This window comes from Dermacentor variabilis, chromosome 11 (assembly GCF_050947875.1).
Source record: "Dermacentor variabilis isolate Ectoservices chromosome 11, ASM5094787v1, whole genome shotgun sequence".
In the NCBI taxonomy this organism is placed as follows: Eukaryota; Metazoa; Arthropoda; class Arachnida; order Ixodida; family Ixodidae; genus Dermacentor; species Dermacentor variabilis.
In genome coordinates, this window is record NC_134578.1 from 81,441,198 (window position 1) to 81,468,757 (window position 27,560).

Below are 27,560 nucleotides of genomic sequence, written 5' to 3' on the forward strand. Positions count from 1 at the left end.
TGTCGATGTGTCTCTCTCTCTCTCTCTCTTTCCTTTTTTTTTGCTAATTCAGAAACAAACCAGACTGCACTGCATGTGTAAAGGTGAACAATTTGTTCATTATCTAGGCTGTCCTGTAACTCCTGTCACTTCTATGCCAGCCATGAGAGTTTACCTAACGCAGCAAAGTTCATCCAGTTGCTGCCAACCAAGTTCACACTTTCATTTCGTAGCGACATCCAACCACAAATGTAATGCACCCAGCACAGGCTTTATTTGTTGCTTTGGCATAGTTACCTTTCATGGAGGCTGTCAAAATGCCTATTCAGTGCATGAATACTGCGTTAATCTGATGTTACCAAACCAAATTGAGAGAAACAATGCATTTTTCTGGTATAAGAAATGTCTTGACGAGTGGAAATACAAGCGCATGCTGTTTATATCAAGGTTTTACTGCATCTCATTTCGATGTCCTCAACAGCAATATGAACAACCCTGCTGACAGGTGTTGCTCCTGCCTTCATGAGCATTGAATTTCACTTTACACTGGCTGTGATCAAACTTGTGCAATAAAGGACTGCGTAGACTTTGCTGGTATGTACAACGTTTCGTCTTTATTCATTTTCTTCAAAAGACACAAACTCTCTGAGCAGGCAGTGGTATGTACAATATATATCTGCGGTTCTTTTTTTTTTTTTTTTTACAAGGCAAATTCATTTTTTTCTCTCCACTTGCCCCTCCGAGAGTCGGCAAAAATAATCTTTGGTGACGAGCAACAGTTTTCCTTTTTCCTTTCCGATGATAGCACCAAAATAAATTGCTTCACTCGCATCTCAAGAGCCACATGTGGATTGGACAGCCTGTCCATATCATCAAAACGCCCCCCCCCCCCCCCCACCCCTACCTGGGCGCTGGGTGGAACAGCCAATGATGGAGAGAGCTTGTATGTGAGGAACACAAATTGTAAATTTTGACACAAAACTGCTATCTATCAGGATCAGCATGAGCAACAAGGCGAAAGCATGCGGCAAAGCACTTGTGCATTGTAGCTCATACCGAGCTCGATAGTACCAAGATGTACACACAAGCCATTTCATAGTCTGGGCACAGCGGAGACCTTCTGGTATATACATATACCAGAACAATGGTAAGCACGGACATGAGCAGCAGTGCTGGTACCGTCATCTTGTGACGCTGCACTTAAAGGGATGCACTCAAGAGTGACACTTCGTCACTTTGGATTAGTAAAGTAATTTTTTAGAAACTTTATTATCGTTCACATGGTGGACGAGGGCCCATCACTAGTGGAAGAAGTTAATGTCATGTTTGTCCTTTTCGAATCTGGCACTACATCAGCGCGAAGCCACAGATTTTAACCTATTTTTCTCTTGTCTGGACCGTTTTGGTGAAAGAGAAGTTCTTGAAACTGCTAGGATGAGCCCACAGTTCCTTTAGAATGCAACACAGTCAATGTAGTCCTCCTCTACCGATAAACAGTTAACCAGACCTCAGTGGACGCTGTCGAAATCTGTAACATCATGACGAGCTGATGCAAAAACTTCAAGATTTAGTTTTTTTTTTCTTTTTTAACCTTTTCTGATTTAGAAACCATTGTCTCAGCAAGGTAAAAGTGACTGCCTCGTTATGAATCCTTTAAAGACGAGACATAAAGATAACCAGAGGAAATACTTACTTTCCACCCAAGTGTGCGAAATAAATTAAGAATAAGGATATTCAATAAAAAGAAAAAATATTTTCTAGAAAGTTTCTCAACAATAGGTGGTGAACACCAGGCAGAACACTTGAATTAAGCTTCACCCCACGCTACCTATGGCTTCGTGCAGAACTTGTACACATTTCTCATCGGATGTCCAAGAGAGATGAACGTTGCATTTTCACTGCATTGCCTGAGGAATGCCACTTAAGCAGGGGCCGGATTTCTCATCAGGCTTTCTGCTGTAACCAAGGTTTCAAAAGAAAGCAAATCGTGCACCAAATTTCTTGTTCCTTGTTCAGTGTTCTTGCTTTAATCTAAATAGTGACACTTGCTGCCAGTCATTCAGTGTTGGCCAAAGACGTTTAGCCAAGGACTCTGAACTCTGTGGTGTGTAACACAGCTTAACATTCCTCATTAGTGTGCCTTTGATAGAAGTATGCAGAAACTTCACTGCATTGGTCAAATCTATTCCACACGTCCCCTAGTGAAAATGTGCCAACAGTGGACTAATTGCCAAGAACAAAATTTTGCACGTCATCTCTTTCGAATGGGACAGTGATGCACCTCAAGAATAGTTTGCGCAGTTTGTAGTTGATTTGGGTGCTACAGGATGGCGCCACCACCAGTGCTGCCATTCCTGGATAGGTCTTCCGGTATTTTGGAAAGTCACCAATGCCTAGTACACCTCTCTAAAGCTCTCTACGATCGGACAAACAATGAGCAAATGAATGGTAGTTCTCGGGTACTTCCGGTCAGATTCCCTTCTGTCTCACTTCTTAGTTTTCTTAATTGCCCCTCCGTTCCCCAATTGACGTTACAAAAATCAACGGAGAATTTTCGAAAATACAAGTCTTGGTGAAGATAAATATTTAAACTGAAATCCTGGGCTTTCTATTTGTTTCTTTTTTTTCTAATTTCACTTGTGTGTGAACCAGAATTTAACATGCTTTTGCCAGACAATAGGCAAGATTCAAAATAATGTATGCAACCATCTTTATGATGCCAAATGCCACAGACAAAATTATGCGTTGCCTGCGGTTGGTCACTGTTCTGTCAAAAAAACTGGCAAAGGGGAGAGTACAGAAATGTCACAGTTGGCACTGCGTAAGTAACTGTCAGGAGTTACTAAGTAACAGCTAAGTTGAGACATAAGCTTTACACAAATTTGAAACACCAATGCATTCATAATAATTCCTACGTTTAACTGCAGAATTGATAACAGTGGGGCTATTTGTGGAATTATCAGGCCTACCAGTGTCCAAGGAAGAGGGGTGGTGAGATTATCAAGTGGTGAGCTTAGAAAACTTGCAGGCACAGGATGGGTTTGGCAGCTATGCACAGGACAGGGGCATCTCTGTAGATCTCCGAGAGGGGCTTTGTTTTGCAGTAAACTTCAATAGGCTGATATTACTTGTTCGTAGTACTAGAGAAAGAAAGCACAGCTAATAAGAGGCTGTATAGGTAACACACATTGCTACTGGACACTGCAAAATAAAAAAATGTTGCACTTTTGTGGCAAATTGACATTTTAGAGGTCAAATATGTACAGGTGACTTTCTTTTCCCCTTTACTCTGCGTGGTGAATGTACTCGAATTGTCAACTCGTGGGCACTGAAATAATGGCGAATACATGTTGGCCAAAAGGTTGAAGCGATAGCCGGCAAGGTTTCCAAAATACTGGTTGTGCCAATCAAACACCAGACAGGAGGGGCACGCTCCAGCCTTGCCTCCTGCAGAACTTGAGAACATGAATTCGCCATGGTATTGTGTTCCCTAGAGCAAGGAAGTCTTGAGCATTTCCCATTTGAAACAGGACAGTAATTCGGCCAAAAAATCCCGCCGGAGATTACGATACTACCTAATGCGAAATTTGAGCGCAGCTTCATATGTGTTTTCCTTTCGCGATATATTGGCTGGCACGGACAAACTGTCTCTTGCGGCACATTGCGAACGGAGCGAAGGGTGGTGCGACTGCCTTGCTAATTGGGAGATCGCGAGAGGCAGCACTTGGGTGATACGTTGGTGTGACTCGCACCAGCCGCCGCAGACAGACCTCCACTCATGCAGCACTTTGTTTCCATATATGGTATCAACGAATGCGCTCGCCGCATGCCATCGGTGAACAGACGACAGTGCGCTACTCTGACGCCATGTCGTAAGGGTCGTCACGGCAGAGGCCGTCTCGCACGGCACTGCGCTTTTCTTCTCACATGTTTGTAATACTCTCCTCCTCTGCTTTCCTCCTCACACTCAATTTGCCATCACTGTCTTTCATTCCCTGCTACACTCTTCGTTCGCTCTTTAATCCTTCACTGTGCTCATAGCTCGGTTGCGTCGAGGGACGATGCCAGTGCAACACGCAGGAACGGGTGCGGTAGAGCTGAGCTCTAAAACGTTTTGCACGTGACCATCATTGCAGTCATTTATGCTTGACATCTCATTCATAGCAATTGCTAAACTTTGGAGCCATGGCCATCACATCTGCTCACTGTTTTGCATGCAGATCTGACCAGCTTAAGCATGCAGGGAACATACTGCCACTGGCCAATTGTCTAAATTTCCAAAATTTTTACAGACATAATGCTCCGACCACCTCCACAATATTGCTGAGAAGCATGCGCCAACAGATTCTATGCCTCAAGCTAAACCCACTTTCTTGTGTCACACAATATTTCAGACATCTCTACAACAACTGTAAAATCTAAAGCTACCTAGTGAAAGGTGTTTCTAGTGAGTTCAGTTTGTCCTCCATAAATGCTTCACTCAAAATGTCACACTTATTGACAGGTAAGGAATTGCCAACTGCGTTCCATGAAAAGGTATGACCAATGGTAATTTTATGAGCGAGACGTGACAACAGTCGGTAAGCAATAAACACGTTATCCTCATCACAAAGCTTCAGAGGCATAATTGAGAGATGAAGTAGATCGTACTCCTGAAAGCTTAAACTACTTAATAAGTCGAGATTACAGTTTAAACCACCTTTGAATGCAAATTTACCAGGTTAAGCAAGATGAAATGGTCTCATTCGGTACCTCACTTTCCTACAGCTAGCACACACGATACATAAACAGGTCATAGAGCCACTCAGGGACAACAAATAATTGTGCGCATCACTGAAAACAAGCATTATACTATATAGCATGTCTTCATCTCGGTGACCATCTTGGAGTGCATGACACGTCAAAGGAAGCGACACCAGTGTACAGTGCAGCAATGGTTAATGGCAACAGCACTTTGTTTTTGGTAACAAACAAACAAACAACAACAAAAAACGTAACAGCCACAACACTCTTATCATTGGCATGAGAAAAAGTACTCTCGCAGTATCACCACCATCACGTCTTGTGTAGATACAATCTAACTCTCACTAAGCCCTCTGTTCTACGGCTAAGTGTCTCACGGGAGTCTCTTTGAGAGGAAACATGGCTGTACAATTTCACGCACACATCATGTGCACGAACAGTGGTGAGCATTGATCACATACCACAGTGAGCATATACTGAGTGCAGACAGTTTGACTCAGGTTCTACATGTGTGCGTGCGCGTGGTGCACATAACGCTTGCAGTGAGAAAAGAAACGTGCAGCAAGAAACGTTTGGGCAGAAGATACAGTCCCTGTGTGTGTGCTAGCACAGGTGAGCAACCAGATGGCATCACAAGCAGAAAAAGTTGAAAGGGACAGTCATCGTCATCAGCTCAATTATGTCCTCATCAATTAGCAGCCTAAATTAATGATGTCCACGGACTGTGAAAGCTTGCAGCGCTGCTTAGCACGCAAGGTCATGTAAGTTGGCCTCCCCCATACGGAGCGTGCGCAGCAACTGTAAGGGCATCAAGTGGCGCCACCTAGTGATGCGGCGTGCAAGGTGGCAGCACTAGTGCTCTGTAACCGTGGTAACCGCTATAATTTCAGCCACCAGACAGCACAGGCGTCCAACAGGCTTCGGGCTGCCCAGGTAGCTTCTGCCATTATCCGGCCCTGGCGGAAATTTTGAGTTTCTTCTCCAAAGGGTTTCTTGCTCTGCGATTTCCGGTAAGTGTAAAAACAAAGTGGCACATCAGTGCATCTTGGGCATGCTATTAGCGCGCCCACAGTGAGAGCAGCATGATGTAATGCACATGTAATTTCACAAAACTTGGCATAATAACCACTTTCAGTCACACTTATATATAAAAAAAACAAATCTATGGCATCTAAGCCATGTGCTATAAATAATTCACGTGCTTCTAAGCGCAGTTCAACACACAACACCACCAAAACATACTTCTGTTCCTACTGAAATCAAAACCTTGTGCTACAAACATGGCACATGTTACTGTTGCCATTCGTGTCTAATAAAAGTTGCAGTACGGCTGAGCAGGTTGGCTCACAATCACGTCACTGACAGACCAAACTTTTGACAGCACAATGCAGTATGCGTGCACATGACGAGACAATGTGGCTTGCAACATATCTCTTGCGTGACAGCTGTCAGCAGGAGTAACGTACACAACTGCTAAAGTTGGCACCACTTCTCATGGTGCTACAAGCAACTGCGGCGCACAGCACCATATAATGTACATGCAGTCCGCAGAGATAATGAAAGTACATTCCAAGTGGAACTAACTCTATCACCAGAGGCAGTACACGTTGAATCGCACCATGTTGTTTCACACACACAAAAGATGCTCTTTACACAAACTATCCCGTGGTATAAAAGAGCAACTCCGGCAGTTGTTTTGTTTTGTGAGTATGTAAGGTGTGAACTAAATCTCTTATCATGCTTCCATGGTCTAGTGATGGTAAAACAAATGCTGCCAGAAAGAATCAAAATTAAATCTTTTTTTCCTCGATTTCTTCATGCCAGTACTATATCAATGTCACTGCTACATGCACATTTTTAATGACATTTAAATATTGTGATGATGACAGTTTCAGTGGATGCAGTTTCTTTGCCAATCGTAGCACCATTGAAAATGTTAGCAGGCAGAAGTTCATTAAACGCGGCTAAAACAACAGGCGTACTTTATGCAGCATTATTTCAGATTACTTCAGAAACGTGTTTATCATGTGCAGCCTGGTAACTTGGGGACAATATTATGCATTCAACGGCTGAACGATTTGTGAGAACACGGCATGCTCAAGTGGCATTAGGTTTTAATGTCTCTATGTCCATGTGGCACCAGACAAAATTTTAGGGTAATGTGCAGTTTATCTCATTACTTGTTCCCCTGTGGCACAAGTATCACTTAAATTGGTTTCTGTATTGTGCAGACTGGATTATCTTGCACATGATAAAGGGCACAAAGAAACATAAACTAACAGCTTCTTCGACATGGTAAAAAAAATTGCAGGAGTTGCGCTTCAATCTAGTGAGAGTCATGCGTCAGCGAACATCTTCTAGATGAACTGACGTTTAATGTGCGCCTTGTACAGGTGATGATGATCATTAATATGAACATGAACATGGTTGACCTTTGCATGCCCTGAAATGTATGTACAGACATAGAAATATCTACAAATCTTGAAACCAACTCTGCATGTCGCCATTTGGCACGCCTTAATAGTTTTTTTTTTAATCTTTCAACTGACAACTAGCTAACATTTTGACGAGGTTAATTATAATAAATGTGGTGTAATATACTCATCAAGCTAGAGAAGGCCTACATTTGTGTACATCCAACAAGTCATTTACAAAAGGATTTTTGACAAGGTTGGCACCACTGACGTTCTACAAGTGCTAAAAACTTAACTTAGTGAAATTTACATGAACATCATGAATGACAGTGTTTCCCATTACTTGGGAACATTATGACACATGAAACGTTGGCCAAGCTTTACTGCCTAGCATTCATACAGTACACTGACTTCACTTCACTGAATGAGCATTCACACAAAACACAATCTTGAGCTTCTCCATGCAGTGAATAACAATGCGTGTCCTCCATATCAAGTTCTTGAAACACAAGACATATTTTAACCAGCTTGGACAGGTACCACAAGCTTATGGCTTGTTCAAACCTAGCCTTAAGCTGTACGCCTCTCCCAAAGAATCTGAGACTCAATTTTGATAATTTTGTTCAGGACTGTGTGAAGTTAACATCACTCTAGCAAAACCATCTGCTTTAATATCAACAGTAAGCTACATGTTCTGTCAGCAACGGAAATGATGGCTGACGTATAGCCATTTCAAATGGCCTTGTAGATCTCAATAAATGGAACCTCATAACAAGCCAAGAGCCGGTATTAGAGGTAACTCGTTCACATATTTGCACAAAACATTACCAATATGTTCTTTTCCAGAACAGATGTTTTACGTAAACAAAAGCCAGATATCAGATGACACAAAGGTATTGTAAGGCTTTGTCCGACACAAATGCATATTTTACATATTTTACTGTAAAAAATAAGTGAAGCGTCAAAACGGCGTAACAGATGATATTAATAACATGGTGAGATGAGAAAAATATGACAGGAATCTTCAGCTGCTGCAGACACTCATGACGTTTTGTCTTTCTTGCTTCTACACGTTACCAATGACACCTGTACCGTACAACTCTCTTCTACAGTGTTTATGTACCAACTAGCCTACTCTAGATATCTGCTGAATTGTATATACAGAAACAAACTACTGCTCGGTGGCGCTAGATCCGGTGCATTATACAAGGTGTGACAGACACATATGTGACGACCTTTGAGGAGGTATGCACAAGTTTTGCCACACAAGTTGTGACTTTCAGGTGCTGCTGCTCACTTTGGAGAGACACACAGAAGAGAAGACGCATGCTGGTTAACTCAGTCTGTCAGCCACCTGTCATGCAAGCAGGTGACGCGAGCGTGTGACGTGACAACTCGGCAGACTGGTGGACATCGGAAGCACACATGTGACATGTCTTGCCATGAAGTCTCAGAGATCTGGCATTCATGGCAGCAGCGCCAAAATATAAAGCTCCACTGCACGCATTACACTGAGTCACGTGACGGCAGGTGTGACGAATAATGGCACAAAGGAGTCACGACACCACGTTGCAAAATTACAACTTAAGTGAACAGAATCTTCAGTAACCACGGCAGCACAATACATAATGCCTATCTCTATGCATCCGTACATCATGCACACACCATGTGAAAGGCCAAATGAGCATAAGTTCTGTCACTGTAATGATAAGACATGAATGCTGGTGAATGGCACAAAACAAATTGCACCAAAAGCTGCATGCATTTGAATAGTTACCATAATGTCCAAGTTCCTTCAATACCTCTTAGTTTTCAAGTGGCAGTTAACATTCATAACAAATTCTTCAAATGGTTGTCTCATATACTGGCAGCATAACATATTTGTAAATGTTGCAGCAGGTCCTAAAATGGGTCACTTACTTTAGCACTGATCAGCAATGTTTCAGTTTAAATTGTTGAAATTACCAGTACTATATAGTCAAACAATGCATCCAGGAAACTATTTTAGATTTGTTTAAATGTTTTTATGCTCTACATGAAAATTTTTTGAAAAAGTCTACCAGCATAGATAAGTGTGTAGCACACAGTTCACAAGTAGCCACATAGTTGGGCTTCAAGGCAAGGTCATCTGTTGACTATATGGTAGTTAGGTCCAGTTACAAAAGCATTTGCTAGTACTTTAATCACAAAGTCTTGATCTTACTTGTGATGTTCACAAAGGCATTGCAAACAAATGCTACTCCACAAAGCAAGATTATTTCGACATCTTGATAATCACGAACTGTATCTCACATCCCTGACACAACCTTGTGCGTGCAATGTTATGTTTCATTAACATTCATGTCTCATTTAGCGATGTGTGCATGGTGTGCAAGTGACGCTTCATGTCAGTGAAATGCTACTGACAACAATTAGCAAACTTTCAGCCATAATGAGGGGCTTTGGTGTCGAAAACACTAGCTTAGTAAAAAAGAAATGCAGAATATGCTTGCTGCTCATGTTCTTTTTCTTTTGTTCATTTGCATTGTGACTGGCTGAAAGCAAAAGCACATTTTTCTCATTTGCAATATTCGATTGCAACGCTCCCATTCACTCAAAATGAAAACCACAGACAGTTGCCACTACTTCACATATAACATTATGGGTAATCATTAGCTCACTCCATATTTACACCATCACATTAAATTGTAATTAAAAGCACAGCCACAATATTTGATCATTAGTAAGGCAGTCACTAATAAGTTTATTTGCAATCTGCTGCATGCTGATCTGGCAACAAAGAGCAATATGTACATGTCAAGTGGTCACAGTTTGAGCGCCTCTGTTGCAGCTGGTTAATCCAAAGAAGAAAGCAAGCGGGCTGGCAACAAGGACCTGGGCTCGGTCGTGAGGAGTTTCCACTGTCCGCTTCCCTCTAAGGTGTTCTTGTTTGTAATGAGTGGGCAAGTACATAAGCGTAAACCCAAATGCACACTCAACTTCCTGCAACAAAGAACTCTTTCGGCCACTGACCTAAGAAGAGAAAACTTGGCAAGTTAGTGCAGGCTAAAGCCAACAGCACGGCGATACGAGCAAATACAAGTGTTATCATATCCCTTTGCAATGCGACTTTTGTGTTTGTTTATAGCACACTTCATTGGTCATTTCCATAATTTTATGACATACACATTTCACGGACCTTACAGTGACTGTTTTTTAGGCCCCTTTACAGCCACGTCACAACCAATTGCAGTAATTCATTACTACATTTTAAACTCCCCAAATGTGGCGTGGTACTCTTGGCCCTACTTTGCCCTTGTGCCACAAAACACCAAATTCATCATCATCATCATCATGAGCACCAAGCTGAGTGATGTAACACAGCGCTTGTGTTGTTGCAATCAGCTTTGTCCTTGTGTTTGCCATGTGCCATGCTATTAGCTTTGACTGCTGACCCTTGCACTTACAGCGTTCAACACGGTTTTCACTGCCTCCTTGTGGCGAGCATGACCCTTCTCACTTGACCGTGTCACCTCACTCTGAAGCTTGAATTAGCCATCAAGAAAATCAACTCTTGGGGGTCCTGCCTTTCCCACCTTGCACAAGATAGCCACCGTTTGGTTCACTTACACAATGGTGTCAAAGATCTTGGCCTCTTCCACATTGTGCCACGTAAGCAACCAATGTCACATTTGCGATCGTCTAATACATGACGTAACACTGCAGCTCTCAAACTATAGCTGGCTGTCGCACTTGAGTAAACAGGGTACAGAAAAACAAGTCCCTGGCATTAGGGTAGCACGAGCCTTTCAACAAATCTCTCTTCACTGTCTTTGTTTTGGCACTTAATACTGCCGACGCCCACCTCACCGACTGGGAGGATCCCTTTAGAAATGCTGGAACAATCCCTGCATTTGTCAACTGCGGTTTGCCCAGCAAGCCTTGTCTGTCAGCAGCACTGGCTCACACGATGGGGTCGTCGTGAATGTCCTCGTCCGCCCCGCACACGATGGTCGATGAACTGGTGGCCCCCGACACGTGGCGCGGACTCGGGTCGCCGTGATATGTCACACTCACGACCGGAAGGCTCACTTTCCGGCGGGCGCCGTGAGTCCTTGCGGCCGCGGCGGACAGACTCCCCGAGCGCTGCCTTGCCTTCTTCTGCTTCTTTTTGTTGCCGTTGCCGACCCGGTTCACCGCGCTGCCGCCGTTGAGCGCGGCAGCGAGGGTCAGTGGCTCGAGCTCGTGGCTCTCGCTGTGTATGATGGCGGCTGGGCAGCTGGCGCTCGAAGTGGACAGGGTGGACTCGGAAAGGGCGTACACGGTCTTGTCAACCGGTGCTGGTGACGCACTCTCGCAGCAGTGTAGGCTCGGGTAGTCGAGCTGAAGCTGACCGCGCTGTGGTCCGGCGACGCTAAGCAGCGAGTGGAAGAAGAATGTGGCGTACACCCACGAGACGACTGTGATCAGCATGAGGAACGTGCCCACTTGGAGGTAGGCGAGCACGAACGAGGGGAACATGAGCGCCCCGGCCAGGAAGCTCGTCAGGGCTGCCATGGTGACGGGGCTGCCGACGCGGGACAGCGACTGAATCACCGAGGTCTCGCGATCCTGCTGCAGGCAAGTGGGGAAAGCGAAGGCAAGTGATACTGGCAGATTGGCAATACTTCAGGGGAATAGACTTTCTTGAAGACAAACTTTGGTGAGCTTAATTGTTTTGATACACCAAACAATTGAGTGACTTTCTACCTACAGTGCCCTTCTATTAAGCAAAACTTCTGACAAGATAAGCATATTTCCACGGTCCCTTCACGTCTGCTTCAAAGGAAGCATACTAGGGACAGAGTTCACGATGTCAAACAGTGTAAAGCAATAAACGCTTGCGCACAGCCGTGGTCAACATTACAGGGCACAGCTAACCAGCATTTAACCATCTAATGGTCACTCCACAACTACAAGTATAGTAATTCACTATGTACTACTGAGAGCAACATTACATATAACATCCCTTACTGTTTGTCAGTGTCTCTGATGAAACAGAAAAACTAACTCTTCACATAAAACTGCGACTGAAAGGACTTGCAAAAGCAAGTTTAGGTCTCTCTCGCGCACAGTGCCCAACTTATGCTCTTGTTAATCAATCACCACTTCAAGTGCACATTGACAAATTTGTGCTAGCAAGGAGCAGATAATATGAGTCTCGGTAAAGCCTGTGTTTGCTGCAGTGCACTATTGTGGCACCATCTAGCATGCACTAGGCAAATAATAGCCATCACCTCCAAGATTTATGTACATACCTTTCTACATTTTACCACCTATTTTGTTTTCTTTATGGTTTTTGTGCGATTAGGCATCTGACATGCAAAAGGTTTCAGACAAAATGCCAACTCAGTGCATGTCTCAGAGGCACACATGACACACACAGGCTTCAGACAAGAGCTTTCAAAAACAGTGTAAGCGCTAGGTGTAATTTGCTATCACAAGTAAAAACAAAGAATAACAGAAGATGCTCTGCACTGCAGGTAGTGGAGATTAAGGTATGCCCTAACGTCTATGCGTGGGCATTAACCTGCTCTGTCATCCCTGCGCCTCTACGCTTTCCGCTCACAGCACTTGTAAGTGGTGGCACTCCACTCACAATGGGCTGCGGTAGGGGCCCTCGCGTCGCGAGGAAGCCCCTGACGACTTCGCTCAATGTAAGCCTGGGTCTTCTCTCCGGGAACAGCACTGCGTACATACGTGCTTTCCTCTCGTCTTCCCTTGGCATAGGATCCCTTTGGTTCCTGCGAACCCTGGGACCGGGCATGCAGATTTTTGGGCTAGTTGGTTCACTGCATCAACTAAGTCAGAGCGCTGGATTGACGTGGTTGATAGCGCACATCCTGTCGTCTTTCTTGTCAGTGACAATCTAGTGCTACGAGTTCAATGGACTGGGACCAGCCATTTGTGCAGTGTTGGGTGCTGCCAGGGACAATAAACGGTTTCCGCCAACTCAGCTAGGCACTACTGTGTTCTATTGTGTCCATAGCGTTCGGTAGCTTCTTTGCAGTCTGAGTATGGGTGGAGTGGCATGCTAGACGACGGTTGACGGCTTGCTAAGCTGAAACCCACAATGGCCAGTGCTCCTGTGAGATCCTGGGACCCCCATAAGGTTCAACGCACACTGACATTCAACGCTGTGACATGGTGCTCACCACACCAGCTTGGCCAAATCTCTCAAGCTTTTTCAGAGCCTTGCTTTGTGCTGGCAATCATTCTCCGTTGCTTATATGAAGATTAGAATGTTGTTACATGTGGTTACTTGCGTGGTTTGTAAGCGCAAATTTTTAGGTGTGAAAATAAGTTTTTGACCACATTTCATTTGTGGCATCAGACTGTGCTCTTCACTAACCCACCTGTGCACAATACGATGCATGTTAAGCGTAGATGTACTGCTAAATCACTGCACAAATGCTTACCTGAGCTGACAGGCGGTAGGCCACACCGTAGTGTATCGTGTAGTCGACGGCCAGGCCAATGGCCACCGACACGGTGATACTCTCCAGCACATTGAGCCGCCACCCCATGAGCACCAGCGCACCCACTGTCGTGCAGATGACACACGCAATCGTGACGATGGCGTACAGGCTCACGAGAAGGTTCAGCGTGGTCACCAACAGGGCCACAAACGACACACCCACCGCTACGCCCATGGCGACCAGCGTGCCTTCTGCCAGGCTGCTCTGGAGGTCGTAGAACTCTAGGTCACTGGTGAACCACCCGTTGCGAAGTCCCGGTGGCGCAGACTTCATTTCCTGCTCAATCCAGCTTTCAACGCGGTGCCAGAAGTTGCCCATGTCGTGGTGCGAGTGGGAGTAAGAGTAGACGCTGTCGTACTCGAGCACGATTGCCCGTACTGTGCCATTGCGTAGGAAGCGCGGTCCCGCCATGCCGGGGACAAAGTAGTAACCGGGAGACTGGTGCAAGCTTGCGATGGCCCTCCGCAGGCAGAGGCTGAAGACGTCTCTCGGGTATGGGAAGTGGGAAGACTCGCAGCAGGGAAAGCGGTCGGCCTGGGAATGCGTAAGTTGAAGACCAATGTGACAGGTCAGCAGATAAATAGCAAACTACAAAGATCTATTATCTGAGAACTCTATTTATATTTATTATTATTATTATTATTATTATTATTATTATTATTATTATTATTATTATTATTATTATTTCATTTTGTCATTTCACACACCCTGCTCAACCAGTTAACCACTCATTGGGATGAACCAACATTCAGTTACAATTACAACACAAATACACATGAACTTAGTCTGCTACTACAACTAACCAAAACAGGAAGCTTTAACTCTAACAGTCATAATTTATCGTGGGCCTAATACATATTTCTATTAGTCTACCAGCAAGCACCAAGGCACTAATACAAATTACCTATAGCATGCTAATATGCACCCAATTCAAATTTCTCTTGGACTGACAGAAAACTAATAAGCAACTGTACTAGACTAATACTATAAACTTCTATCAAACTAATAAACATCTTCTATGTCAAATACAAAGAACTTATTAGACTAACATAAATGTGTATTGGAATTTTTGCTAGGGTATAGTTTTTGACCCAAGAATGCAGCAGGAAATACTCCACTGTCGAACTCAAAGAGAATTAGTGAAGATGAGCCCAATAATTACATGTGCTCATTTCTGTGATGGAATGGCAAAGGTGACTTCGTTATCGGCATCCTTCGGGATCAATGCTTTGGAGCACAGAGGCGCCAAGTGCCGACACTGTGTGGTTTCGTGGGCAGAGCTTGTAGTGAATTCTTAGGTTGCCAACAAATTTTATAGCGGTTCTGCTGTGGTCGGCCATCCGTCTGCAGGCCAAGTTCGAAGCATATTATATGCCAGCGGCTTCTAGACAGTTGAGCACAGATGTGCTCTTGGGGAAAATACAAAATAGCGGGTAGCAATTTCCAGCAAATCACATGGCTGAGTCTTGGTAAGCCACGTGTTTTAGTGTACATGAAAATGTTGCTCCGAGTTGGATTGCTATGGCATGCTCGTTTTCTTTCTTTGATGCCTGCCTGCTTTCAGAAAAAAAGTGCGACATCCTTGGGGGGAAAAAAATTCGAGCTGCTTTGCCTCATGCGCCTTTGTGCCGAACACCTCGCTCCGCACACGCTTGGGGAAAAAAAAATGCAAGCTGCTTTGTCACACCGGCCTTTGTCCCACCGGCCTTTGTCCCACCGGCCTTTGTCCCACCGGCCTTTGTCACACTCGCACCTCGTCATGTGTCACACTTCTATCGCAGGCCTCACCCACCCCTCCCCCGTCTCTCTTTTGGCCCCTTGCCAACGCTGAAAGGGTGGAAAGGAGACAGGAGAGGGGTGACAAAGGCCATACAGGGTGCATGGACAAAAGGGGGTATGGCCAAGCGACTCTCATTCTTTTATTTTTTTTCTTTTCCTTGATTTTGCATTCCTTTTCTTTTCGGTACAGACACCCGTTAGCCATATTTAATCATTATGGTCAATAATGCGGCATGGGAACATTCTACTAAGCAGTTTATTTTACCATAGAAACACAAACAAAATTTGACGCAGCAGCTGCTCATTGTTACATCCGAGTATTGTTAAAACCAGTAACACTATAAGTGGGTTTGACTGTACTTCTTTCCATCTATTTACTGAAATGTTTGTCCTGTCTGCTTTTTTTCATGTAACCTGGTTGTAACAACATGATTTTCTTGGCAATTGAATCTTGTGCTAAGTCGGTTCAACTGTACAATTCAATATCACTGTAAATTTTGTTGCATTACAGGAAAAAAAAGTTGTTGCACGCACCTGCTTGAAACTGTCGACACACCGCCTCTCCATCCAAGACTTGAGTGTTTCGATAAAACAGCCCGAGAAGAGGACGCCGAGTGCCGAACGGTGGAAGCTTTGTGCACGCAGCCGCTTGCAGAAGGATAGCAACCACTCTTGCGATGCTGGGTCCGCAACATCAAACGCGGGGTCAAACACCACAGCCCCTTTGTTGGAAGGGTCGAGGTAATCGCCAGTGTCCACAGGAAGCACGCCCCAGATGATGCGGATAGGCAGCCGATGGAATGGGTCCTGCATGCAGGTGATCTGATGAGCAGAATCCTTTGATAACCTGCTGTGTGAGCTCAAAGCCTGCTCTTCCGAGCCTCTGTATTTGCGCTGCTGTATACTCGGTGCCACTTGGTGCTCACACAACCTTCTGAGGGTGACTTTAACATGGCTCACAACAACGCCTCTCTTTACTAGCTTCGAGTGAACAGTTATAGACACCCTTTCTTTAGGCTGTGGCTGACATCTCCAGCACACATCAACAACTCTGAAGACTGGGATGGTGCGTTACAACTTTTAGGTCGTATGACTAGTCTTCAGAGATGTTGGAGTTGTATGGGGGAGGGGGCAGTGTATTAACATGACAGTTACCTCTGCACTGTATGCAAAGTCCTGAACATGTGGAATTCCCATATAGATTGATGTCTTACAAGTAAAGATTTATTGAGAAAAAATAAATCACCGTGTTCTGCATTTTGCACTGCATTTTGCTGTTCTTTCCCTACCTGCAATTGTGTGCTGACTATTGCCACGGCTAAAAAGTTCCATCTTGTCCTAACCTGCTACTGCAATAAATGTTTTAGGACTGCTCTTAAGAACACAAGAAACCTGCGAATAATAATTTACCCTGCTCCGTGCCTTCTCGAACCAGAAGCGCTCCTTCAGGTCAAGGTCATAGCGCTCGAACAGGTGGCTGGCACTCAGAACTTGAAACTCAGGCGACTCGGGCAGACGCAGGCGCGGGTGGACAAAGATGGCCACCGCCCCGCCAGCGGCCACCAGGGTCAGCGATAAAAGCCAGAACCACCGCAGCCGAATCACGATGCATGGCAGGAGTTTGTCGTAGAAGACACGTGCCGCTTCTGCAAAGCTGCAATCAGTGTCAAGAAGAAAATTTGCATATATTCACTACACTGAATCACTAGCCAGTCACCAGCCACTGCATTACGTGCTGCTGCTAAGCATAATATGAAGACTGTTTTCAGATATTTGGTGGGAAAGGCGTGATTACCAGTAGAGAAAATAAAGGACAAAGTTTGGCTTCTCCGATTTGTGCAAAAGCTGCAACACTGAGAGGCCAGTGTTATGTCAAAAATTTCAAAGTATTTTCCATACTTGGCCAGTTTCCGTGCAGGGAAGGTTATCAAAACTTACTACGTAGTGTAATTCCCTTAGAATGCAATATAATCACTTCTTTATCAGTAAAATGTTAATTAACCTTGAGAAGATACTATTCAAATGTCACGGTGCGGCATTATTCGATTCGGCAAAGCACCGATCAATGGGCGCCAAAAGGTCGTACTAATAAGAGCCGATGAGCAAGACGGTTATAGCCGGCCACTCAGGCAAGCGGCCAAAAGAAGTCGAAGACAAGTTTAGAGATAATTGTCTTTTTGTCGTCGGCGCGACCATGACACCCCGGCGGCTTTTTGTAGGAGCCCCTGTGTATTCTCTGCCCCGCGCGTGCATTGAGAAGCTTGCTAAGAGAGCAGGGGTGCGAATACTCCGAAATATGTGGTGTCTCTGTGCAATCCTGTGTCCACGAATTGCTGACAGTGTATGTGTGCTGACAGCGCCATATGGCCAGCTGCTGTCGTTTCTCCCGTGTTTGTGAACTAACGATATAAGCCCGCCACTGACTCAAGGGTGTGCGTGTGTGGTGCAACACAAGTGTGCAACTTCTAACAGCAGGGGGGAATCACCCATTCGCTTGCCCCTAATTAAAAGGGGCGTGGCCAAGACCTTGGGAGGAGCCGTGATACAATTGGGTAAACTTGTTTGGATCGTCACCAACGTCTGCCGTTCCCCAACGCAGGGAACTAGGAAAAGGCGAAGTTATTTACGCAGGTTTTAGACCGAGCTAAGCAGTCTAGAAGCTGAGCCTACAATCTGCTGAGAAGCATCAAGGAGCTAGTGCAGTTCAGTATCGCCTGGGCCGCCTAGCCGCGTCTGAACTGCGAGTTACTAATTGACGTAAGAGACGACAAACCAACGTCTGCAATGAAGCTCGCGGTAGTTCCCCTCAAGTTAGCTCAACCTGCTCGAGGGAAGACATCAGACCTAGACTCCCGGAAAACCCAGCCCAGCAATCGCATCCGCCACAATGAGATCGGCTTGCCAGCATTCTTCGGGAAAGCTCTGCCGTCGACTCCACGCTTTATGGACTTGCTGCTGCGGCCCGGCCATGCGCATGCCATCATTTGTTTTCTTTTGAACTCTGTTTAGTTGACCACCGTTAAGAGTGTTTTGTGTAGTGTTAATTTCTACATTTACTGTTACCTGTCGTTGTATTTCTTTTGTCTTCATCATTGATCTAGATCAAGTGTATGTGTGTTAATGTTGTTGTGTTTTTTGTGTTTCGTTTAAACTGTGTGTTGTTGTCACTCTATAAATATTTCTTTTTTCTCTCTATCTCCCGACTCTGACTCCTTCGCTGTGTTCGCTTGAGTACGGAACGACCAACCAGCTTGTACACCCTGGCGACAACTTCGCGCCGACGGCGAACAGGTGACAAGCCGTGACACCAAATCATTGACATCATAGGCAGCTAGCGGGGGAACCTTAAGCTAATATAGCCATACCACCCACCTTTACTTTATTTGTCTTTAGTGGCTTACCAATCCTCTGCATATGGTAACAAGACTAATGTTTTCAGCATCCCAGAACTATAACTTATGAATCTTGCCAAGCTTATCTTTTTATTCTTCTCTAGCATACTTTTAACATCTTGAATAACCCAGGGTCTATGAGCGACGTTATAGTGGAATGCTCTGAAGTGGTCTTCCTTTACAAAAAATCACAGCAAAAATTATGTTGTGCTTCTATTGAGTTTTGGTTGCACACTATTCACAACCATACAAAGAAAAAGACACTGAAGCCAGCTGAAAAAGACCCTGGCTTCATTCATTGTCCGAAAGAGACAATGTGTCATTGTGTTTCACATTGTTCATTGCATTTCAAATTGTGCTTCATTGTCTGAAACACACAAGGAAAACAGACAATGGCCGCTATTGTCCATTTATTTGTATGGTCGTGACTATATACAAAAAAGTCAAGCCCCTTGAATGCCTTTACTCTCCTCGCTTATAGCATACTATGAAGTTTGCGTTGAGATGCAGCTGAATATCATGCACAATTTTTGCAAGTGTTGACCATTATAGGCTTCTTCCGATGTTCACAAAAGCTCTCAGCCTCATGCAAGAACACTATGGTGTTCTCAGCACCGGGCATTCTCGCATTATGCTCTCATTCTAATGCAGAACCAGGAACCGATTCTGCAACCTCAGAAGCAGGACTACAATAGTCAGTGAGACGCCCTGGTGGCTTGTGCTGCAGAGCACGAAGCTGCGGTTTCGAGTTCCAGCTGTAGTAGCAGCATCGCAAAGGTGGTGGAATGCAAAAACACTGGTGCACTCGGCTTATTTGCGCACACACCGTAGAACCCAAGGCGGTCGAAATCAATGCAAAGCCCTCCAGCACAGCACCTCTCACAGCCCCTGTGTTAGTTTCAGATGCTAAGTCCGACCAACTTGTCACCTATAACCAGTTACATAACAAGTTATATAACCAGTCACATAACCAGTCACCAAGCTTGAATCTATTTTTAGAAAGCCAACAGGTTTTTGTTTAAAGAGATAGTAAAGAGAAAAACTAAGTAGAACTGCATTAGTAGGTTACACTTCTACAATACCACAAAAAGTTATTCTTACTGTAAGAAGAAGCTGGTAAGCCAAAAAAGATGGAAATATCAAAGAGAGTTGGTGCCGCTGGCTTAAAGTTCCCAAACCTGCTCGCAGCGGCATAACAAATTTTCATGGCGTCTTTGGGATTAGATAATATTTTTATTGATAGATATACTGTGCTGTATTCTAAAGTGGTCAAACACTGAAGTTGGCAAGTTTCAAGAACTTTGTGTTACAACAGGCCAAATAGGAGAAAATACAGTAAAACCACATTCGTATGCTCTGGAAAAAAAAAACACAAGAACAAATGTACAATCCTAAAAAATGCACAAGCCAAAGTCACAGAAAAGTACTATGGAGAAGATGCTGCGACGGGTGGCTATTGTTCTCAATTACGCGCACCTGGCTCTTTTTCTTGTTTACACGAGATCTAGCAGCCGGAAAACGTATCATCCAATAGCATTTTTTGGGAATGCACTGAACGATGGTGCCAAAAGATAATGCTTTTCGGGAAGGTATCAACCGCTAAAAAAGAAACATAACTGTATGGGCTATTTTCTGTGTTGCCGATTGCAAACGTCGATGCCAAGAAATCATACTAAACCATATCGTATCAACAAGGTTCCCTTGTACTTTGAAATCCAGGGCAGCATGCTGTTGGACCGGCACTTGAGTTTTGGTGCTAAACTCTTTAAAAGTTGAAGTTTGGTTCTTACTTTTGTTTCTTGTAATAAATTGATTACTAATAAATTGCTGAAATTAGAGCTTTGAATGAATACTTTATTATTGTTAAACGATTAGGCGTTTCTCTTCAGTGCCACTGTCACCATCTAACTATCAACTCTCACCTTTGTCACATGCACTTGCCTTATAATCACAGTCATTGATGCAAGGGCACAGGTGTGAATATTTTGTTACATTGCACTGCATTGATCATTATTCACGATTTATGACAGCACTGGTTTCATTTACTGGTCGCCATAGTTGCGTGCAACGGTTCATGCATCCTCTGAACACTGTTCTTTGGAGATCTTGGCTGGAATGTTTCAATTTTTCTTTTTTCTCCTCGTATCGTCCATTTGCAAAGCAATCTCAACACTTTACTGAGATCACTATCATGTGAACAGCTCGTAAATAAAATAACTAGCAAATCCCATTATACATTAGCATTGCGATTATTTTTTACGAAGTTATTGCAATCTGCGTGTATTTTTATAAGTTCTTGTTATATTATGCGTGTGACACTATGGCATTTATTTGTTCATTGCATTAAAACACCTATGCACATGCTCGAACAAAACTATCAGACTCCCCAGCATTTTTCAAACTGTGATTGGAATTGATGGTGCTTGATGAATTGGCAGTTGACAAAGCAGTTAGTTACCATTAATTCTTGTTTAAGGCATAATTATATGTCTGGAGAACATTCTCAAGCAGAAACAAGGACAATACCTTTGCTAGCTGACGCAGACACCAAGGTCAAGACCAATGGGGTTGGCGTTGCCTCTACACATGAGGGTATACGTGCTTTATGTGTTCTGTACACCCCTGTGCTTCCATGTCTTGTATTCAAACAGTGCTAACCTTCAGCTTTATTCTAGCAGCTCGGCAAGAAGATTTTGCACTTACCACTCTTTTGTCCACGCTACGCTTTTGCAACAAGATTCTCTCTCTCTCGCTTTTTTTTTTGGTCTTCAAGGACTTCTGATTTTGATCAGAGCTTATCAAGAAATGGACGAAATACCTCCGATTTTGATCAGACGTTTCAAACAGCTTCGAAACTGTTGGCATAATATTAACTTTTCAAATGAGCAAGAACCGATTTTTGAACGAATGGTCATTTCACACATTAGCACACGCTCTATTCTTAAAAATTCCCATCTTATGAGTTCTTTCACGGTCAAAGTGTCTGAAACTTTCAGCAAGCCTTGAGTGCACTGCGGTCAGTAGAATACAAATATTAGAGCGATAGCTCTACTACTCCAGGTACAAACCTAGAAAACGCCTGGTTCCGTAAACCTGACCTTCAAGCTCAGCCCAGGTCAAACTGGGACTTGGCCTGCCCCTACCGGTGGCTACTGCGTACGCACTGTGGGTGCCCCTATCTTGAAAGCGATCTGTGATGTGGCCAAAGTGCGCGGTCGTGCAGGCCTCCATCTTCAAAGCGATCTGCGATGTGGACAAAGTGCGCAGAGTGCTGGTAGCTTCACATGCGCTGTGCTTTTGACGCTTAGTCCGCGTTGAAGTGAGACGCAGCATGAAGATCAATTCGCTCGCTGCTACTGCTGTGCTGAGCAGTGCCTGTGTGTTGTCCTGTGGTTCAATTGTAGATGCAGTAGTTGCTGATGGTGCCGAGTAGCGTCTGTGTTCTTTCCCAAAGCAAGAAAAACTGTGCGATCACTCGACAAACTTGATTTAACCGCGTTCAACCATGGCAGGTGTTTTTTTTTTGTCTCGTGACTCTCTCATTTGACCTAGATCTTACAAATTCTGCCAGAATGTTTTACTAGGTTCTACAGACTCGGGCAAGCAATTACTGAAACAGAGATGTATATCCATGATGTATGAAATTCACCCCGTGCATAATCATTATCATCACCCCTACCTACCCATGTTGCGCCAAATTTTTCACACGCAGCGGCGTTTGGTTCATCTGATAGACGTGCACGTTTACGCCTATCTCGTTTAATGCTTATGTGCCTGTATTTTTGCATCTAAGCATGTCTAGTCGCAATGACAGATTTGAAGAAAAATGTGAAGAGGAAAAGTATCTCACGTAATGCAAATGTTCAAATCCTTTCACATGAATAATTACCGACTGTTGACTACTGCATTTTCTGTCCGTAATTCTTATGTTGTATGCTTTGGCTACTTCTCGGTCAAGTGGCTAGCACATTAAAAACAATAACACTACCTGTATAGAGTCACATGATTTGTGCTGCATTGATAAATGTGATGAGTCAGTTCAGCTAATGGAACACTCATGCTAAGACAGACATTTAGTGCTTCTCTTATTCTTGTTTTGTTTGCCTTGTTTGGAACATTTCAAATGAGCCTTAACCAACTCACCGACCTCACCACCTGGTGTCAAGACCGTGCAAAGCACAAGCGGGAACTGCAATGTGAAGTGCTAGGTGGTCAACCAGCAGTTGTCATCCCTTTAATAATCGACCAATTTACGTCTTCTGCAACATGAAGGCACCACCTAGAGAGATATCTAACTGCCCCTGCCGTGTGTTAAACAACTTTGTCCCAATTTCCTAATCTCACCATCCCATCTTCGTCGCCAGTTCTCACAAGTTACAAGAACCGGTTATTGGAGAGCAGTCGGCCCCCTTGGCTGGCGAAACTGAACTGTCAGCCCCACATTGCATGATACAGGTGCGGCAACTGCATGCCCCCTGGTGGCTGTGCCGATGCAGTGCTATCAGTGATGGCAACAATTGCTCCGTCCAATCCTCTGGCACCCTCAACTGCATTTCCCTTCCCTTGGCACCCTTTCTGTTAGCGGTTAACCCGGCTACCTGATCTAAGCATCATATCACCTGTCCAGATCCACTTCTCACTAGAGTACTGGCTACATCCGTTTGCTCTAGAATCCCATACTATGATCATTCTCCCTCTTAACGTGACGCTTATCATTTCTCATTCAGTTGCTCACCGTCCAGTCAATCCTTACCTCTCTTTAAAGCTAATTTGCTACAAAGTACTGCCAGAATGGATTGAATGTATACATTTGTTTTTGAGGATGTTGGCAAGCTGCTGTTCACGACATGAGAGCGCTCGCCATATTTACTCTCAGCCATTTTTACTAATCTGGAGCGTCCCTTCTCAGGATGTTGTGATCACAGTCTCATCCTTATCAATAATGGATTTAGAGCACTCGAAACAGTGTTGGTAAATCTGTTCTTGACAATGTAACCATGTCGCGGCCCAAAGCACTTCACTTTTGTTAAAAGGCCCCAAGTACTGATGACGATGATAACTTGTTCAGTACGTATTTTATTATTTTAATGTGCTTATTGTTCATTGATGCCTTCTCTATTTCTTTCTTATTATTATTTATGTATTATGGTGGCAAATGTCAGAATGTGAAAAGCGAAAAGAAACCCTGATTTTCTAAAATGGCATCTGAAGACAGTGCTTTGGCTAGAAAGGCAGTGTTGATGCAGCGAGATGACTCACTAATAAGTTCTTCAATATATCTTTAGAAGTAACAACAAATGCAGGTGCATAGTCCCCCTTGGGATAAAATGGGGACTACTGGGTAATTACTGGGTTATGGGGAATCACTGGTTATTTACATTGTTGAAAAAATTGCAAAGACTCCAAAAAGGCAAATTTGTCATTAAAGTGGCTAAAGACTCATTAAATTCAGCGAATTTCTTGCTATGTTACTGATCGGGTATTCTGGTTGTGCCCCCAACAGTTCTTAACTTTGGGACACCCCACTGTGCGACTCATTCTCTACCCGTTATAATGCACCACACCACTGTAATAAATCTGAAATCTGAATACTGAACTGAAAGGAAAGTTTGCTACGATGGGTTTCCTGACCTGTGATGGAGGCGCCACAGTGCGGCACAGACGGGGGAGCAACACCAGAAGCGCTTGAGCCGTGGCAGGTACACCCCGAATGGCGGCACACAGAGGCAGCATGTGGAGGAGCACCACTTCTCGGCCACGATGAGCGCTGCAGGCAGCCACGTCACCGTGAAGAAGAAGCTCGCCAGCACGGCCGTGCCAGCAAACAGGCTGCGAGTGATAAGAGAAGGAAGCAGGCAGTAGCTATTGTAATCACTGTTGTGTTGTGCATCATTTAAGTCATGGAGTTTCCCCCCCCCCCCCCAAAATTACTTGAAGGAACGATGGTGCTGTGATGTTAAGCTACAATGGGAATGATGCATAGTACTGAGAGGATCCGCGCCTGCACCCACCCATGTAGCCTGCTAGAGTTATTGTGTTGTCATATAGTAGGTGCAGCATGTCCAGTCGATTTACGTCGTTTTCATTCTTTCCCCCTCTCTCTCCTTCGCACAAGTGCCGCGTGAGTAGCCTTGGCCGTCTCGCCACCATAGTTGTGCATTGCTGTTTTTGAGAACGGCAATCCTTGCAATCTATTGCATTTATGACGCAAAATTTTGTTAAAGATCACCAGAGTTCGCTCAGATTTTTTGTGGGAAGCTTTACAGTTTGAACAAACCAGTTTTGGTTTCACTGGATGGATAGATGGATGCCATGAGCGTTCCCTTTGGAACAGGGCGGTGGGTTGTACCAGCAAGCTCTTGTTATTATATTGCCTAATGTCCTACCTATCTCCAAAAAAAAGAAAAAAACATGAATTTCCATCACCAAACTTTCTGAACCCCTATTGGGAAGTTTGTTCTTGTATGCCTCCATTGTTTGCCATTTCCCTACTTTTCTTCCACCAATCTTTCAACTGCTAATGTGTCAGCCTTGAAGCGCCCCTAGTGGCCATTCTTTGTAACACTCCATGATGTACTCAAACCCACTGTTCTTTGTTCAGCCATTAGGCCTCTCTGTGAACTGTGTTCGGGACATCAAAACCATCATCCTAATTTCTCTCCAGCGCAAGGTGAAGGCTCATACTAAAGCTTGCTTCACACAACACTAATGCTCAAAAAAGATAATAAATATTTACTATCCACATTACTAGCAACAGATGTAATGTAGTTTAAATATGTTTTGTAAGCACATTTACACACCCTCCTCCATGTATGTTTTATTGGTTATGACAATGAGAAGTTGCTGCAGTGTCAACTTTTGTATGTTTCCATGGCGAAATAACCTGCTTACTACAATGTACCGATGCCGCATAATCGGTTATAACGAAGGCTGGCTGCTGGTTGTCCGAGTCAAAAGGTAGTGAAATGCGAAATCCCTGAAAAGAAAAAGAGAGAACGAGAAATTTGAGCCGCTGCACGATGGCCCGCTACTCCAACAGCCACCGCATACTCATTTTCCTGCCTTCTCTGCACGACTCTCTCCTGTCGCCCTTCCACCCCCTTTGAACACGAATGGACTGTGGCCATACCTCTACGCCCTGCCACCCGCCGAAACACGAATGGGCCGCGCCAACTGCACTGCTCGCATGTTGCTCACTGGCTCCTCATTCGACGCAGTTCTGCAAACAGCTTAATAGCTCGCACTCATCTTTGTTGGTTGCGTTGAAATCGTTCCTGACCACGAGGTTTCTCAGCCTCGTTCAACTCGTCGCTGAAACAGAAGATGGCTGATCCACCCGCTGATCACTGGCAACGCACGATGTTGCCGGTGAAAAGAAAGTTCACGGCTACAGATTTGGAAACTAAGTGTTTCTAAATGATGAGGTGATCATCGCGAATGTGCTTGCATCGGACAGCGACGGCTACGACAGCAGCGATGACACGTTAGAGCAGGCTGCCTCAACGTTGTCCTCACAGGAGGCTTGGCAGATGATTCAGCCCGTTCATGCTTCGGTTTCATGAGGAAGCTTCATCTGCACCATGTGGAGAACCTCGATGCCTTGGAGATGGATGTCGGCAAGCATCGCGTAAAGCATGCGAGGCTGACGGTCATAGGGTTTTCTCGTGCAATCCAGTGAGAAGTGTGTGGCGAGATGCTTGTGGCGATCTCGCCTCGGCGTTTCTTCTGGATTTCTCAAGCTGACAAGCTGCCACGGCAACCTTCTCGCATAATTTAAAAGGCCCCTTTTTTGGCCACCGAAGAGGTGCCTCAGCGGTGCTCGTATATCGCTCGCCACCAGTGACCCCTCTTTGCAGTTGTTATGCAGTGCCATTCTTTAATGCCGAAAGCTACAGCATTAGCGCCGACAGCCGCCGTCAGGCGTTCGGAATGCCGAGGAAGCAGTTATACGTGTGAACACAATCAGCAGCCGGACGGAGGAAAGTGGCGAGGAGGGGCACTGGCCTCCCCACCATCGTAGTTTTCTCACATTGGCTCTGCCATCCCCATATTTCGATTTTTTTTTCATGCAACCCTGTTATAACAATGATTGGTTATAACAATGGAATTTTCGTGGCGCTTGAATATCGTTGTAAGTGGGTTTGACTGTATACTGCTATGAAGCAGGATGTCATTATGTCGGACTACGACCACCACCACCATTCAGCGAAGACGCACCCAAAGCAGCGGACAGCGGTGATACTGCTGACACAGCTGGCAAAAAAGGCAGCAGCTGTAGTGACGCTGGTGACCAGCATGGAGAGACAGGCGTGGTGCAGCGTGTCCCGGACCAGCTTGACCAGCGTGCCGCTGTTTTTCTCCGCCTTGGCTGCCCCCCACGTCTTGCAGTAGATGAAGGCGTCGTCTGCTCCAATGCCTGCAGCAGATGCGAAAAAAAAGAAAGCCATGGTCACACCACTGCCCGCCCTCATCAACCTAATTTATGTTCACATTCAGACAAGTTGCCTCTCCTAGTGATCTTGTGTTAGCTGACTCTATCTCATGCCAGCAAATTTCCCAATCTCACCACAACACCTAATCCTCTGCCACTATTGACTGGTTTCCCCTTTCTAGATTCACAAAAAAGGTAGTGGTCAAGAACTACCCCAGTGAGGCCGATTCTTGCTCTTACAATGGAGCACCTTTTGGAAGCTCCGTGAACTTTCCTAACATTGTTGCACCCGGATTAGTACACCCACGCTGGCTCTTGGCAGATC

The 27,560-nt window shown here is 44.7% G+C and overlaps 1 protein-coding gene across 1 annotated transcript in view; it reads right to left on the reverse strand.

Annotated features, from left to right (window-relative positions):
- Positions 1 to 661: 661 nt before the first annotated feature.
- Positions 662 to 27,560, reverse strand: part of LOC142563726 (protein dispatched homolog 1-like) — a 37,236-nt gene continuing 10,337 nt past the window's right edge. The window contains exons 5-10 of the mRNA XM_075674321.1: positions 27,022 to 27,220; positions 24,436 to 24,633; positions 16,823 to 17,066; positions 15,947 to 16,219; positions 13,574 to 14,167; positions 662 to 11,729 (exon numbers count right to left, since the gene is read on the reverse strand). Coding sequence (XP_075530436.1) covers positions 11,079 to 11,729; positions 13,574 to 14,167; positions 15,947 to 16,219; positions 16,823 to 17,066; positions 24,436 to 24,633; positions 27,022 to 27,220 — 2,159 coding nt within the window. The 3' untranslated portion in view covers positions 662 to 11,078. The remainder of the gene's footprint in view (positions 11,730 to 13,573; positions 14,168 to 15,946; positions 16,220 to 16,822; positions 17,067 to 24,435; positions 24,634 to 27,021; positions 27,221 to 27,560) is intronic.